General features: G+C 41.8%; 1 protein-coding gene across 1 annotated transcript in view; it reads right to left on the bottom strand.

The window, feature by feature from the left end:
* The window catches only part of LOC142100257 (uncharacterized), a 160,559-nt gene that overhangs the window by 4,531 nt on the left and 140,732 nt on the right, over positions 1–15,296 (bottom strand). Inside the window, exons 8-10 of the mRNA XM_075184187.1 lie at positions 2,085–2,255; positions 890–981; positions 200–262 (exon numbers count right to left, since the gene is read on the bottom strand). Coding sequence (XP_075040288.1) covers positions 200–262; positions 890–981; positions 2,085–2,255 — 326 coding nt within the window. The remainder of the gene's footprint in view (positions 1–199; positions 263–889; positions 982–2,084; positions 2,256–15,296) is intronic.

Here is a 15,296-nt window from a genome sequence, read left to right as displayed (position 1 = left end):
AAATAGACCCCTAAGACTGGATGCAATAAACTCTTGAAATGAAAAAGCCTCCAGGAATTAGTGAATCGTGTTCAGGAGAGTTTTAAACAAATCATTTCCCATTGTAAGAGCCGCCATTTCTGGGAAGGTCATGTACATGGTAATGCCAGTAGTAAGATTTCTACTCTGTTTATTATAATGAGGAAATAAATGTAGATACCGATGTATGAAGCCCTTCAAATGGAGATGCTGGAGGCCGGAGACCATTTCCGCTGCGTAGAATCTGTTAAGGAAGAAATGTGAAATGTAAAATGTAAAATGACTGTAAAGTCCCAGATCCTGTATTACATGAGAATTTCTTGCATACAGAATTAGTTGTGTACATGGAATGTATAGTTACAGGGCAATTGGGGAGATTTTTACAATCTTGAGGACTGTTGTACAAATGTGTAATCTCTCTACATCCATAACTATATATCTCTAACTTACACCTACTGGTTTTATTATTCTCACACATAGAAGTTGTTCAAGGGAAAGGGAAAATGTTGATAAAATCATTTGGGTCCAGTGCAGGTAAAAGTACTGAGGGCACAGTGCAAATCAACTTAGTGCAGTACAGCTAATGTCATATTTTGGGAAAATAAGACACAGTTTTAAACCTCCAAATCAGGTCTTAAAATGAAGCTTGTGTTTTTATGGTCTGAATGTACAAGGCTGCCAATGTATAGTTACTATAGCGCAAGCTGCTTGCTTTCTCCTACTATAGCCAATTCATTTAAACAACTCTTCTGCCACTACATGTAGTACTATAATGTATCTCATTCTCCATACTGTGATCTCCTGTCTCTCAGATTTTCACTCACACACAATTACTCTCTGAGGCACACGTCAGCTCATTAATAAGTCTTACGTTGCTGTGCTGATGTCAAGACGGCCTCTTCTATCCAGGAGCTGTTCCAGGTCTCCTCCACAGGCGTACTCCATCACGAAGCACAAAGCGTCCTATCACAGACAGTAGAGATTAGCACAGTTACTATTTACTCTAGCACAGTCTTTCCTTTTACTGCTCTGTGTCTTCAAAATCTACAGTAGTCACAAAGCTCTGCACCGCCTTTTACAAAGTGGCAATTAATGTATCTGATTATAAATGGGTGGGGAACTTGGTACCATAGATGCAGCTAAAATATTACATTATAATTACATTACATTATCTGACTTATTTTATATCCAGCTGTGACAATGTAAATGTTTGGAAATAACCCCAAAAAATGTACTAGGCCATCAACACAACCTCCAACATAACAGTGTGGTGTAGACACAGCAAACAAATGTAACACAAAATGTATGTATCCCGGAGCTCATCTGCCGGCTTGTGCACTGTGTGTATATATATGGACACGGCCACATAATACATACATTTGTCCAGGGACATTATACTATCTGATATGTGGTTATAATTTCTCTGTTGGTCCTTCCTGTCTGGGGCTCATACATTTCGGTATAATAAAACATGTCCTCACTAAGAACAGATTATTAATGTTCCAGACTCTTCATTACATAACGTTTTACATATTCTGCTTCTTAAGCTGCTTGTTCCTCCAAGGCTGCCCCATCAGCTCATGTTGTGGTCATTTAAGTATCACACTTGGATAAAAGTCTCAGTAATATATCATTCTATTTATTTTAAGATAGACTCTTTAATATCTGGGAGGATAGAAATGTGTACCATGAGGACACTATTGTAACTTTTAATTAGCATGTCCTCATGATGGGCCAATTGTCCTGCTGGCTTCTGTCCCTCTTTGCAAAGCCTCCATCCTCATACAGATAACCTGGCGCTCGTTATAAAAGCAGATTGACAAAAGCCGCTCTTGCTCTGCTCTGTGATACGTTTGCTCGCTATATATGGGATCCCCCTTTAGAGTAATAGAGAGGGAGCACCACACAATAAAACAAATCATTTAAATCTAATATACCCAGTTTTCACCAACTACCATTATTATAAATCCTCAGGAAGTCTCCCTCAGGCACAGCGAACAGAATCATAAGAACAGCACAGAGCATTCACCTGACCACAAGGTACATTGTAACATTCATGGGAATACCTTGGTCCGGAAGGTACGATAGCCGCGGAGTAAGAATGGGCTTCCGCAGGCCTCTTCCAGGACCTTCTTCTCCACCAGGGCTTTCTCCTCTTCTGCTGATGTCATGGCTCTCTTCCTCAAGATCTTAATAGCCACCTCCGTCTTGGTGACTGGTTCAGAGGCCAGCAGTACCTGTATGTGATAGAGAGATATAAATATGTTAAAGGATCAGGTGTACAAGTGGCTGCTCCTATATATACGCAGCAGGGACGTATGTGGTGGGACAGAGAGATAAAGAGATGTTACAGGGTCAAGGATACAAGGGACTGCTTAGATATATATATCAGGGAAATAGATAGATAGATAGATAGATAGATAGATAGATAGATAGATAGATAGATAGATAGATAGAGCAGGGCTACAGGTAATGGGATAGAGAGAGATGTTAGAAGCGGCATCCTGAGTATATTTATATATATCTCTATTGAAAACAAATGTACTATTTACAGTCAGTGTTTGTGGTGTGGACCCATTCCATATACTGTATATAAAATCAGTTGTTACTCCTAAATATGACTGCAAGTTGTGAATGACAGCTGGTTGGAGAGTCTGTCCTGAGCCCACTCACAGTCATACTGTTACCTATGAAGAAGACACCAAGCTGGGGGACTCAGTGGCTGGAATAATATCTCCCAACTGACAGAGGTCCTGTGTAGGGAACCCCCCAGTTCTGGTAGTTGAGGAAGGAAGTTTCTGTGACTGAGCTGCTTATAAAGAGTAGTTATTTTATAATGGTTTAAATGATTTTTAATATGTTGTGTAAATCAAATGTAAATAATTGTTATATCATAGTAGTTATTTCTCGGTTATTATCATGTCTCTTTATTCCTGTCTTTATATAGAAAACTCCAACCAGCCCTGGCACAAAATCAAAATCGCACCCACATTTAAAAATTAGGCCTCCCTACAGCCCCAACATTAAAATAATAGTACTCCCATTTGATAAATAGATCTATTTCCCTCCCTCCAAACAATAACTTAATAGCATTTATGTTTAATATAACCATTTCCAACAACCATCCCCGGCATTAAATAATTAATATTCACATTTCATTAATAGTCTTCCTCCCCAAACTCAGCCCCAAATTCAATTAATAGCCCCAAACCACCCCAGCATTACATTAAAGGTCATGTCACCACATCTTAATTTAATAGACTCCAGTCTATTAAAAAGCCCCACCAATAAATACAATTGCCCCACCACCACCCCACAAATAAAATGGCACCCATTACATTTTAAATTCCACCATTAAATTAATAGCTTACCTCCCACCCATGTACTATTAAGATAACCTCCCTCCCTTCCCTCATATCACACAATATATTAAGAACCCCCATTACCTCACACATAATAGCCCCCCCTCTGCCCTCCATCGTACTTAACAACCCCACCATCATACATAAAAGCCCCCCACTCTGCCCTCCTTCTCACATAACAGCCAGCCCACGTGGCCCTCCTTCTCACATAACAGCCCCTCCTCTGCCCTCCTTCTCACATAACAGCCAGCCCACTCGGCCCTCCTTCTCACATAACAGCCCCCCATCACACTTAACAGACCCCCCACTCTGCCCTCCTTCTCACATAACAGCCCCCCCCTCTGCCCTCCTTCTCATATAACAGCCCCTCCTCTGCCCTCCTTCTCACATAACAGCCCCTCCTCTGCCCTCCTTCTCACATAACAGCCCCCCCACTCTGCCCTCCTTCTCACAAAACAGCCCCCACTCTGCCCTCCTTCTCACATAACAGCCAGCCCACTCTGCCCTCCTTCTCACATAACAGCCCCCCATCCTGCCCTTTATCACACTTAACAGCCCCCCACTCTGCCCTCCTTCTCATATAACAGCCCCTCCCTCTGCCCTCCTTCTCACATAACAGCCCCTCCTCTGCCCTCCTTCTCACCTAAAAGCCACTCCTCTGCCCTCCTTCTCACATAACAGCCCCCCACTCTGCCCTCCTCACATAACAGACCCCCACTCTACCCTCCTTCTCAGAGCCGTAACGAGGCCGGTGCGGGCGGTGCCGCCGCCCCGGGCGCAGTCCCAAGGGGGCGCAATGGCCGCCCACACCTGCCTCTGTGTGAGGAGTGTAAAAAAATAAAAATTAAACAGACCTCAGATTCAGACTGCCGGCCGCCCGGCGCATCCAAAATGGCGGCCGGCACCCGGCTCCACCCCCTTCTGAACTCTGCCCTCTGCCTCAGCGTCTGATGTCATGACGTTGCTAGGCAGCAGAGGAGCAGAGAGGAGCCAGGCAGCGACGGCTGGAGAGGAAGAAAGAGGAAAAAGGTAAGTTTCAAAGCAGGGGAAAGGGGATGTGTGTTGCTATTATGGAGGGAGGGGAGGGATGTGAGCTGCTATTATGAGGGGAGGGGGGGATGTGAGCTGCTATTATGGAGGGAGGGAGGGGGGCATGTAAGCTGCTATTATGGGGGGAGGGGAGGGGAGAGGGGCATGTAAGCTGCTATTATGGAGGGAGGGGAGGGGATGTATGCTGCTATTAAGGAGGGGGGATGTGAGCTGCTATTAGGGAGGGGGGTGTGCTGCTATTATGGAGGGGAGGAATGTGTGCTGCATCTTGCTATTATGGAGGGGGGATGCTGCTATGCTTTATGAGAGAAGGGGGGTATGCTGCCATAATGTGTGAGGGAAGGGGGGATGTATTAATGTGTGATATGAGGGTAGGGAGGTTAGGTGTCTTACTACATGGGTGGGAGGTAGGCTATTAATTTAATGGTGACGTTTAGGTGGGGGCTAATTATTTAATGGGTACTATTTTATTTGTGGGGTGCTGGTGGGTCAATTAAATTTATTGTTGGGGCTTTTTAATTTAATGGTGGGGTCTATTAATTTCAGGTGAGGTATTTATCTGTTTTGCAGTCACAAGAATGCTCTCTGTATTGTATGGTGGTCATAGGAATGCTCTCTGTATTGTATGGTGATCATAGGAATCCTCTCTGTATAGTATGGCGGTCATAGGAATGCTCTCTGTATAGTATGGCGGTCATAGGAATGCTCTCTGTATTGTATGGCGGTCATAGGAATGCTCTCTGTATAGTATAGCGGTCATAGGAATGCTCTCTGTATAGTATAGCGGTCATAGGAATGCTCTCTGTATAGTATGGCGGTTATAGGAATGCTCTCTGTATAGTATGGCGGTCACAGGAATGCTCTCTGTATTGTATGGTGGTCATAGGAATGCTCTCTGTATAGTATGGCGGTCACAGGAATGCTCTCTGTATAGTATGGCGGTTATAGGAATGCTCTCTGTATAGTATGGCGGTCACAGGAATGCTCTCTGTATTGTATGGTGGTCATAGGAATGCTCTCTGTATAGTATGGCGGTCACAGGAATGCTCTCTGTATAGTATGGCGGTCATAGGAATGCTTTCTGTATAGTATGGCGGTCACAGGAATGCTCTCTGTATTGTATGGTGGTCACAGGAATGCTCTCTGTATAGTATGGCGGTCATAGGAATGCTCTCTGTATTGTATGGTGGTCACAGGAATGCTCTCTGTAAGGTATGGCGGACACTAGGAGGCTCTTTATATTGTATGTGTGTATGTGTGTATGTGTGTGTGTGTGTGTGTGTATGTATATATATATATATATATATATTCATTTTGTGTGATGGTGATAAGGGGGCACAATGTGATAAAGATCGCTCCATGGCACGGTGTGATAAAGAAGAAACTGTGATGGAGGGCACAGTGGGATGAAGGGCACAGTGTGATGGAGGGCACAGTGTGATGGAGGGCACAGTGTGATGGAGGGCACAGTGGGATGAAGGGCACAGTGTGATGGAGGGCACAGTGGGATGGAGGGCACAGTGGGATGGAGGGCACAGTGGGATGGAGGGCACAGTGTGATGGAGGGCACAGTGGGATGAAGGGCACAGTGTGATGAAGGCAGGGCCGGATTAAGGGAATGGAGGCCCCTGGGCTAAGGGCACCTCCATTCCCCCGTGAGGCCCCCATTGTGAGCCGCCCGCCGCCCCCGTCCCCCGTGAGGGCCCCCCCAAATTGCTTACCTGTCAGTCCAGTCCTCCATCCCCGGCGCGCTGTAAGCTCCTTACTGAGGAGATCTCGCGAGAGTTCACTCGCGAGATCTCTTCAGTAAGCAGAGTACTGAGCGCCGGGGACGGAGGACTGGACTGACAGTGCTCAGCAGCATTGATCGGGCTGGGGGCGCCCCCGCCCCCGGACCGATCAATAATGCTGCTGAGGACTTTGAAGGGCCCCCTGGATGCCCGAGGCCCCTGGGCTATAGCCCAGTTAGTCCTCTGGTTAATCCGGCCCTGGATGGAGGGCACAGTGTGATGCAGGGCACAGTGGGATGAAGGGACGTGTGATACAGATGGTACTGTTACATTTGTTTTAATTTGTTTCAGTGAGTTTTATTTCAATAACCAATTCATTTGTTATACAGCTGGCATGTGATAGCTGCATTTAAAGTACTTTGATCTATGGAGGCTTATTACATAAAGATCCTTACAAAGCCAGACCGAGAAGAATGGGGAGGGAGGGGGTTTCAGTGCGGTCTAGAACTTGTAAAGAGCTAGCTACGCCCCCCACAGTAGGTTGACCACGCCCACTCGACAATTGACACTCCCACTTAGATGGGGGGCGCTGCTTCCCTATCTCGCCCAGGGCACTAAAATGGCTAGTTACGGCACTGCTCCTTCTCACATAACAGCCCCCCCCTCTGCCCTCCTTCTCATATAACAGCCCCTCCTCTGCCCTCCTTCTCACATAACAGCCCCTCCTCTGCCCTCCTTCTCACATAACAGCCCCCCCACTCTGCCCTCCTTCTCACAAAACAGCCCCCACTCTGCCCTCCTTCTCACATAACAGCCAGCCCACTCTGCCCTCCTTCTCACATAACAGCCCCCCATCCTGCCCTTTATCACACTTAACAGCCCCCCACTCTGCCCTCCTTCTCATATAACAGCCCCTCCCTCTGCCCTCCTTCTCACATAACAGCCCCTCCTCTGCCCTCCTTCTCACCTAAAAGCCACTCCTCTGCCCTCCTTCTCACATAACAGCCCCCCACTCTGCCCTCCTCACATAACAGCCCCCCACTCTACCCTCCTTCTCACATAACAGCCCCACTCTGCCCTCCTTCTCACATAACAGCCCCCACTCTGCCCTCCTTCTCACATAACAGCCAGCCCACTCTGCCCTCCTTCTCACATAACAGCCCCTCCTCTGCCCTCCTTCTCACATAACAGCCCCTCCCTCCTTCCCTCCTCCTCACATAACAGCCCCCCCCCCCTCTGCCCTCCATCACACTTACCTTGTTACAGCTGCAGCTGCTGTGGAGACTCCTCTCTGTACACATGGGACAACACCTGTCATGTGACACGTCCCATGTGACTGCAGCCGGCCACAGAGGTAAGGGGAGGAGGGAGGGACAGAAACAGATCCTCGGCCAGTCACAGTAAGGAAGGTGGCTGGTCCAGGAGGAAGGGCCACACACTGCACCCCCCGCCGCCGCACCCATAGTTCTGGTGGTTGGGGAAGGAAGTTTCTGTGACTGAGCTGCTTATAAAGAGTAGTTATTTTATAATGGTTTAATTGATTTTTAATGTGTCGTGTAAATGAAATGTAAATAATTGTTATATCATAGTAGTTATTTCTTGGTTATTATCATGTCTCTTTGTTCCTGTCTTTATATAGACAGAGAGGATCTAGCCAGGTACTAATTATAAACACTGACAGGGTGCTACTACCCAATATTATAAAGAAGAGGAGTATCAAAACCTTACAATTAATATATTTCAAACACGTTGTGCTACAGACATGTATTTCTTCATCATGCTCCCTGCAGAGTTTAGGATGATTTATTGGGTACTTGAGTCACATGTACATAGAGTACTGTATGTAGCCGTCTTACATGTACATTCACCTATAGAACGTTGTCATTTACAGGACAGCTAAATCTACCTGAAAACATAGTGGCTGGATAATCACATATTTTCTGATCAGTAGAAAATAACAATTACAGTTTTGGTGTTTCCTTATACACAGAATAAATTATAAGTGTGCATATGTATTAAGGCAGAATAGATAACCCATAATAAACATCTCAGAACAAAATAGAATTCATGAAACTTACAACTCCGAAGCCGCCCTGGCCCAATACACGTTGGAAATTGAAACGCTTGTTGCCTGGAGAGACGCTCCCGCGGCTGGCTGACGAAACACCGCTTCCTCCTTGGTGAGTAAAATAAGGGATAGATTATTCATTTATTTTTTAGCAAGGCTGCAAAGGTGATTTTAATTATACCTGAACTGGGTTACTTGGGAACCCTTATTTTTCAAATGATCAATATTGTAATAGCAATACATGATACATATATGACAAAAACAGCATGGTTATATTGTAATCTTCAGCATCTGCTTTATCTATTGTCTTTTTGATTAAATATGTTTTATATATATATATATATATATATATATATATATATATATATATATGTTAAAGTATGTATAATTTTATTGCATGTCCCATACAAAACTGTGTAATCTTCGGATTTATTTTACTTTATCAACTTTTTCTTTTTTAACCTTTAAATCAGTATTTGAATAGTATCAGACCACAAACACATACACCATGTCAGTGTCTGACTACTGTACTAACAGTTCTCATCAGATACCTTAAAGGGGATGATAACCTCAGCAGAATTGTATTATTTGCACAATCAGATGAAAGGTTAGGCAAGACTGGGGTGCCCCTGGCCAAACAGGGAGTCACAGGAATATATGTGTCATGAGTGACCCTCTTCAGCCAAGAATGACGAGCCTCATGGTTGATGGAGTTAAGCAATACAATACATTGTTATAGGTAACTCCAGACAAGATTTTTGCTGAACCTTTCTGGTCCCAGTTAGTAGTACCAAGGAGGGACCCCCAACATTCAGGAGATTCTCGCTCTGCTCCCCTCAATGTATTATATAAATGATGACATCTAGGAGAAATGTGACTTCTCACCAGCTAAATGCAGGATGTGGGAGATATCTGACTGAATGAGTTCCTCACTTGGAGAATATAATGAGGGGCCTGCGGAGAGGACTGTGTATCTAGATTGAATGACAACATTATACAAAAAAGCTGATTGTACCCAATGAGTTAGATTCAGATTAGATGCGCTGGGTTACAGCACCTTTTTGTTGTGCACCAGTCTTCATAAATGTTCCTAAAAATGTTTAATGTAATACTTCATTCATTAATCAATTAATGCATTAAATATTTAATTAATTACATTTGTCAGTGATTTCCACACTACTATTCATCTCACATATTTCATTCATTTACTGTAAGTAACTAAAAAAACAATTAACGTTATTGACTTTTTTTTTTTCATTTTAAATATCTGTAATGCCTGAATAACTGTAGTAAGTAACTCTTAAGATATGAAATATGAAGAAATATAATCAATATTGTTTATACTGAAACATTTTCAATATACAAAATTGGCCATGTAAAGTATTATATAAATATAACAGACATTCAACTACATTTTCGGTTTCATCTATCACTGCTGAGGTTCTACAAGTACTCCATACTTAAAAAAAACATGTGCCTATAGATACTGGCTTCCCCTCTGTACCTGGTCTTGGCTGATCACCATCTAATTCCTCGGCCTTGCTCTCTTCTCTCTTCCTCTTCTTCCCATGGTCATCCTCAGGACATGAGGATACCGCCTTCCCCTCTGTACCTGGTCTTGGCTGATCACCATCTAATTCCTCGGCCTTGCTCTCTTCTCTCTTCCTCTTCTTCTCATGGTCATCCTCAGGACTCGTCCTCTTCTTCTTCGGCTCCGCTGTCTCTTTCTTCTGTCCCTTTCTGCTCCTCTTCCTTCCTTCCATCTTCTTGTTCTCCTCCGATAGCTTCTGCTTCACTCCACCAGACTCCATTAAAGTTGAGTTGTGACTTATAACTGCCGCTCACAACTCTGAAAATAAACATCTCCGTTGCCATGACTACAGGTACGTGATATCAGCAGGAGGATGGAATCCTGTGATGTCACCGGTCTCACAGCTCCCTGTATACACTGTAATGTATTTATTATGAGGGAGGATCTGTGATTTGATGGGTAGAGGAATTTGTGGGTGGATTTTATTTTATGTATAAAGATTTAGTCAATGTAATTTACAAAGTATAAATTGGAAGTGGTTTCTCGATGCCCAACTTTTATCCACTAGGCCATAATGTTACTCACTAGGTCAAATATGTTTCAATGTCTGGTTCTCTCACTGTTTTTTACAAGAGGTACCTATCAATGGGAAACTCTTTATAACCCCCTTTTAATAAGCAATTGCCATTGAGTTTTTATCTGTGTGCATTACACAATCGGTCAGAGTGTTAAGGAAAAACAGACTAACTTAACTCACTGATCCTCCACCTAACCATGCTCTGGTCTATATTATTACAGTGGATGGTACATTATTTGGTCTCAAAATTATTAATAAAAAGTGTCATATTGTCTTAATCAATGTAACATTTGGCTCAGATCTAGTGACTCAGCAACCCTTACAATGGGCTGCTCAGCTAACCTATGAACCTCCAATACTTTAAAGATAAGACACTTTTGCAGTTTATATAAATAAAGATTAAAGCCTGGTCCAAATTACCACTGTGAGTACATGTTAGCCTAGGAAAATGTTTTATTACTACTCATCCTGTATGTCATTCAAAAATCTGCAAAATACCATCCACATACTTTATTTTTATTGAAATCATCTTTCATCTATCATTTTTTTTAGAAAACACAATAAATCAAATTATACTGGTGTCATAAGCAATTCCCCTCTGAAGAAGACCCAGATTAGCTTTTATAGTAAAAGAAAAAGGTGTATGTGTTTGTTTCAGTTGTAACTCACAGCTCCAGTTAGCAGAAATAAACAGTTGCTGTAAAAAAAAATGAATATAATTTTCTGACCTACTGGGGGGCACTGTATTAAAAATAACTTAAAGGTAAAAGAAAATAAATTGAGATAAAAAATTGTCAAAATAAAACCACCCTCTCCTTTGTATCGCTATTTCTCCCCCTAACATAGAGGAATGACACAGATTGGGTCTTATGTAGAGTTGGACAAAATTTTACACTTGCAATGTAAATGTAAATAGTGTCTCCTAATCTACTATGTATTCCAAGTCACACCTACATATTCGTTATATACCATTAAAGCATATCTTACTTTAAAAGCACAGGACACACTTTAAGTATATCAAACCTGACAGCCCGTAAGACCGTCAAACATTTTTTTAAAAAAATTGTGTCTCCCCTAATTTACAAGCACCAGCACAAGGCTGTGCCAGCCAGGGCTGGTGGCAATATAGCAGGGAAATCCTCAGTGTGGGTTCCCAATACCATAGAGACAAACCAGCCATAGGGTGATCAGCAAGGGCCTGGATTCCATAGGGGGACTGGGCATGCATAAAATGATGTGGCCCCCATCCCCTTATATTTACTCAGCGCACTGGGACTTATAGGGACCCAGGGAAAATGTCAATAATACACACACACACCATTTCAATAACAAAGCCCATGTACTTGAAATAAAAATACCTCTACAATGCACTGGGACCTTTGCTACCATGTACACACAACTGTCATCACTAGTAATCGGCACTTACACCAAACCTGTGGCTGGTAAGTGATACATTATAAAACAACATGTACTTTTGAGATGCCCAAAGCTTGAATTGGACGTTGCTGCGCTCACTGGCGTATGCGCCAGTTCCCGGCATACGCAGTGTGATTTTTACACAAAATACGGCACATATCAGCATTTATGTTTCTTAATGAATCAGACCTAATATCTGTGGATATAACTCACTTAGCTTAACATGTAATAGACACATATTGCAATCTTCAACATCTGTTTTTTCTAATTGCTTTTAATTAAATACATGTTTAGGTACATGATTGTAGCATGTAATTGAAAGAACAATTTGCAACCATGTGAAAGCATATAGTACAGTTTATATACCCTACCAACATTTATATAATAATAATGTCCTCATCACATCTATATATACAGTGCTGTTTATATTCATTTTCCAAACTGAACTAAAAAAAGACCATTGAAATATGATTGGTTACTATGGGTTACAGCACCTTTAGGTTATGTACCTGTCTTCATAAATGTTCCCCTAAATATTGATTGTACTGGTTCATTGATTGTTTTTGCCTTTTAAATATCTTTAATACCTGAATAACCATAGCAACACTTAATATTTGGAACATGGAAAAATCCCTCAATATAGTTTATACTGTAACATTTTCAATATACAAAATTACCCATGTAAAGTATTATTTAAATATACCAGACATGCAACTACATTTTCGGTCTTTCTGTTACTGCTGGTAATTCGTTACAATAAGATACACACCGCACTGAGTGTAGTCACAACCCCCTTATATTACTTCTAATAATTCATCAGAGTAATATATATATAAATAATTATATATATAGGGGGGGGCGGTGCACCCACACATGACAACAATTTAAAAAAAAGGTATAGGAAAAGAAAATGTGTGTACATGGGGCACTCCATGGCTTACACATTTCCCACATATAAAACATGCATTTCTGCTTTATTGGTATACATTAAAAATAAAATGTAAAATGATTGTTTTTCTGCAATTAGCTAGTGAAAAATTAAAAAGGAATTATGAAGATAGAAATCCAAAACAAACCTATTAAAGTAGCAGCCAATAGCTGTCAACCCACGTCACTACTACTTAAATAATACATATGACCATATAATAAAGGTACTTTAAACCCTCAAAATTCCTTTATTATATATTCATTGCCAATATTATAACAAATAACAGACACTTAAAAAAATATGATAAATAAACAGCAAATAAGGATTATCAGTCAACTATATGTTATTTAAGGAGTAGTGACATGGTTTGGCAGCTATTGGCTGCTATTTTAACAGTTATTTTTTTGGGGATTTCTAGTTTCATAATTCCTTTATAATATATTTGCTAGCTAATTGGATTGCAGAAAAACAACCCTTTTACATTTTATTTTTATTGTATACCAATAAAGCAGAAATGCATGTTTTAAATGTGGGAGATTTGAAAGCCATGGAGAGCCCCTTGCACACACATTTTCTTTTCTTTTTTCTTTATTGGGGGTTCTTAATTAGGTTACCTACCTTTAATAACTACTAATTGGGTCAGTGGTCAGGGAACTGGGGTAAATTACCCCAAATGGGGTAAAAATGAAATTCCTGGGGGTAATGCTGCCGATTCACATGCTGTCAGTTGGATTGTAGACCCCTTTAAATGTAAAATTGCTGTTGTACCAGAAGAGCCTCAAGGGTTGACAGAGGCACTTCTTGAGCTTCGATGCAATAATGAAGCACGTATTGCATTTGAAAACAATGCAGATCTGTCATATTTTTGGATGTCAACAGCTGCAAAGGCATTCAAAATTGCACATGAGGAGGCCGTTCAAAAGTTGCTGCCTTTTGCAACAACCTACCTTTGCGAACAAGGATTCTCCACTCAAACTAGAGATGGGCGGGTCCGGTTCTCCGAGAACCGAACCCACCCGAACTTTGGGTATCCGAGTACCGAGCTGAGCAGCTCGGTACTCTCCCGCCCGTTCCGAATCCAAATCGAGGCCGAACGTCATTGTGACGTCGTCGGATCTCGGGGCTCGGTTCTCGCGATACTTCAACTTTATAAATACACGCCTCCACAGCAATCCATCGCCATTTGACAGAGGGAGAGAGCAGGGTGTAGTCATAGGCTAATTAGAGCAGGGACAGAGAATACAATATTGTTCTTGCAATTGCTCTAACCAAAATCGCTAGTGCAGAGAGGAGGATAGAGGTTTATTATTTTTTCTTCATATTTGGCACTCCCCAGCGCTTTTGGGGTGTCCCCCATAATTGTGCATTAATATTTCTGGCTGTCAAAAGTCATTTCTGTCAGCAGTATCTACTAAATAATTTTTAGCACACCTCAGTGCTTTTGGGGTGTCCTCCCTAATTGTGCATTAATATTTCTGGCTGTCAAAAGTCATATCTGTCAGCAGTATCTACTAAATAATTTTTAGCACTCCTCAGTGCTTTTGGGGTGTCCTCCCTAATTGTGCATTAATATTTCTGGCTGTCAAAAGTCATATCTGTCAGCAGTATCTACTAAATAATTTTTAGCACTCCTCAGTGCTTTTGGGGTGTCCTCCCTATTTGTGCATTAATATTTCTGGCTGTCAAAAGTCATATCTGTCAGCAGTATCTACTAAATAATTTTTAGCACTCCTCAGTGCTTTTGGGGTGTCCTCCCTAATTGTGCATTAATATTTCTGGCTGTCAAAAGTCATATCTGTCAGCAGTATCTACTAAATATTTTTTAGCACTCCTTAGTGCTTTTGGGGTGTCCTCCCTAATTGTGCATTAATATTTCTGGCTGTCAAAAGTCATATCTGTCAGCAGTATCTACTAAATAATTTTTAGCACTCCTCAGTGCTTTTGGGGTGTCCTCCCTAATTGTGCATTAATATTTCTGGCTGTCAAAAGTCATATCTGTCAGCAGTATCTACTAAATAATTTTTAGCACTCCTCAGTGCTTTTGGGGTGTCCTCCCTATTTGTGCATTAATATTTCTGGCTGTCAAAAGTCATATCTGTCAGCAGTATCTACTAAATAATTTTTAGCACTCCTCAGTGCTTTTGGGGTGTCCTCCCTATTTGTGCATTAATATTTCTGGCTGTCAAAAGTCATATCTGTCAGCAGTATCTACTAAATAATTTTTAGCACTCCTCAGTGCTTTTGGGGTGTCCTCCCTAATTGTGCATTAATATTTCTGGCTGTCAAAAGTCATATCTGTCAGCAGTATCTACTAAATAATTTTTAGCACTCCTCAGTGCTTTTGGGGTGTCCTTCCTAATTGTGCATTAATATTTCTGGCTGTCAAAAGTCATATCTGTCAGCAGTATCTACTAAATAATTTTTAGCACTCCTCAGTGCTTTTGGGGTGTCCTCCCTAATTGTGCATTAATATTTCTGGCTGTCAAAAGTCATATCTGTCAGCAGTATCTACTAAATAATTTTTAGCACTCCTCAGTGCTTTTGGGGTGTCCTCCCTAATTGTGCATTAATATTTCTGGCTGTCGAAAGTCATATCTCTCAGCAGTATCTACTAAA

The sequence above is a fragment of the Mixophyes fleayi genome, chromosome 8 (assembly GCF_038048845.1).
Source record: "Mixophyes fleayi isolate aMixFle1 chromosome 8, aMixFle1.hap1, whole genome shotgun sequence".
NCBI lineage: Eukaryota > Metazoa > Chordata > Amphibia > Anura > Limnodynastidae > Mixophyes > Mixophyes fleayi.
Note: the sequence above shows the minus strand (reverse complement) of the source record. Positions and strands in the feature narration are given on the sequence as shown.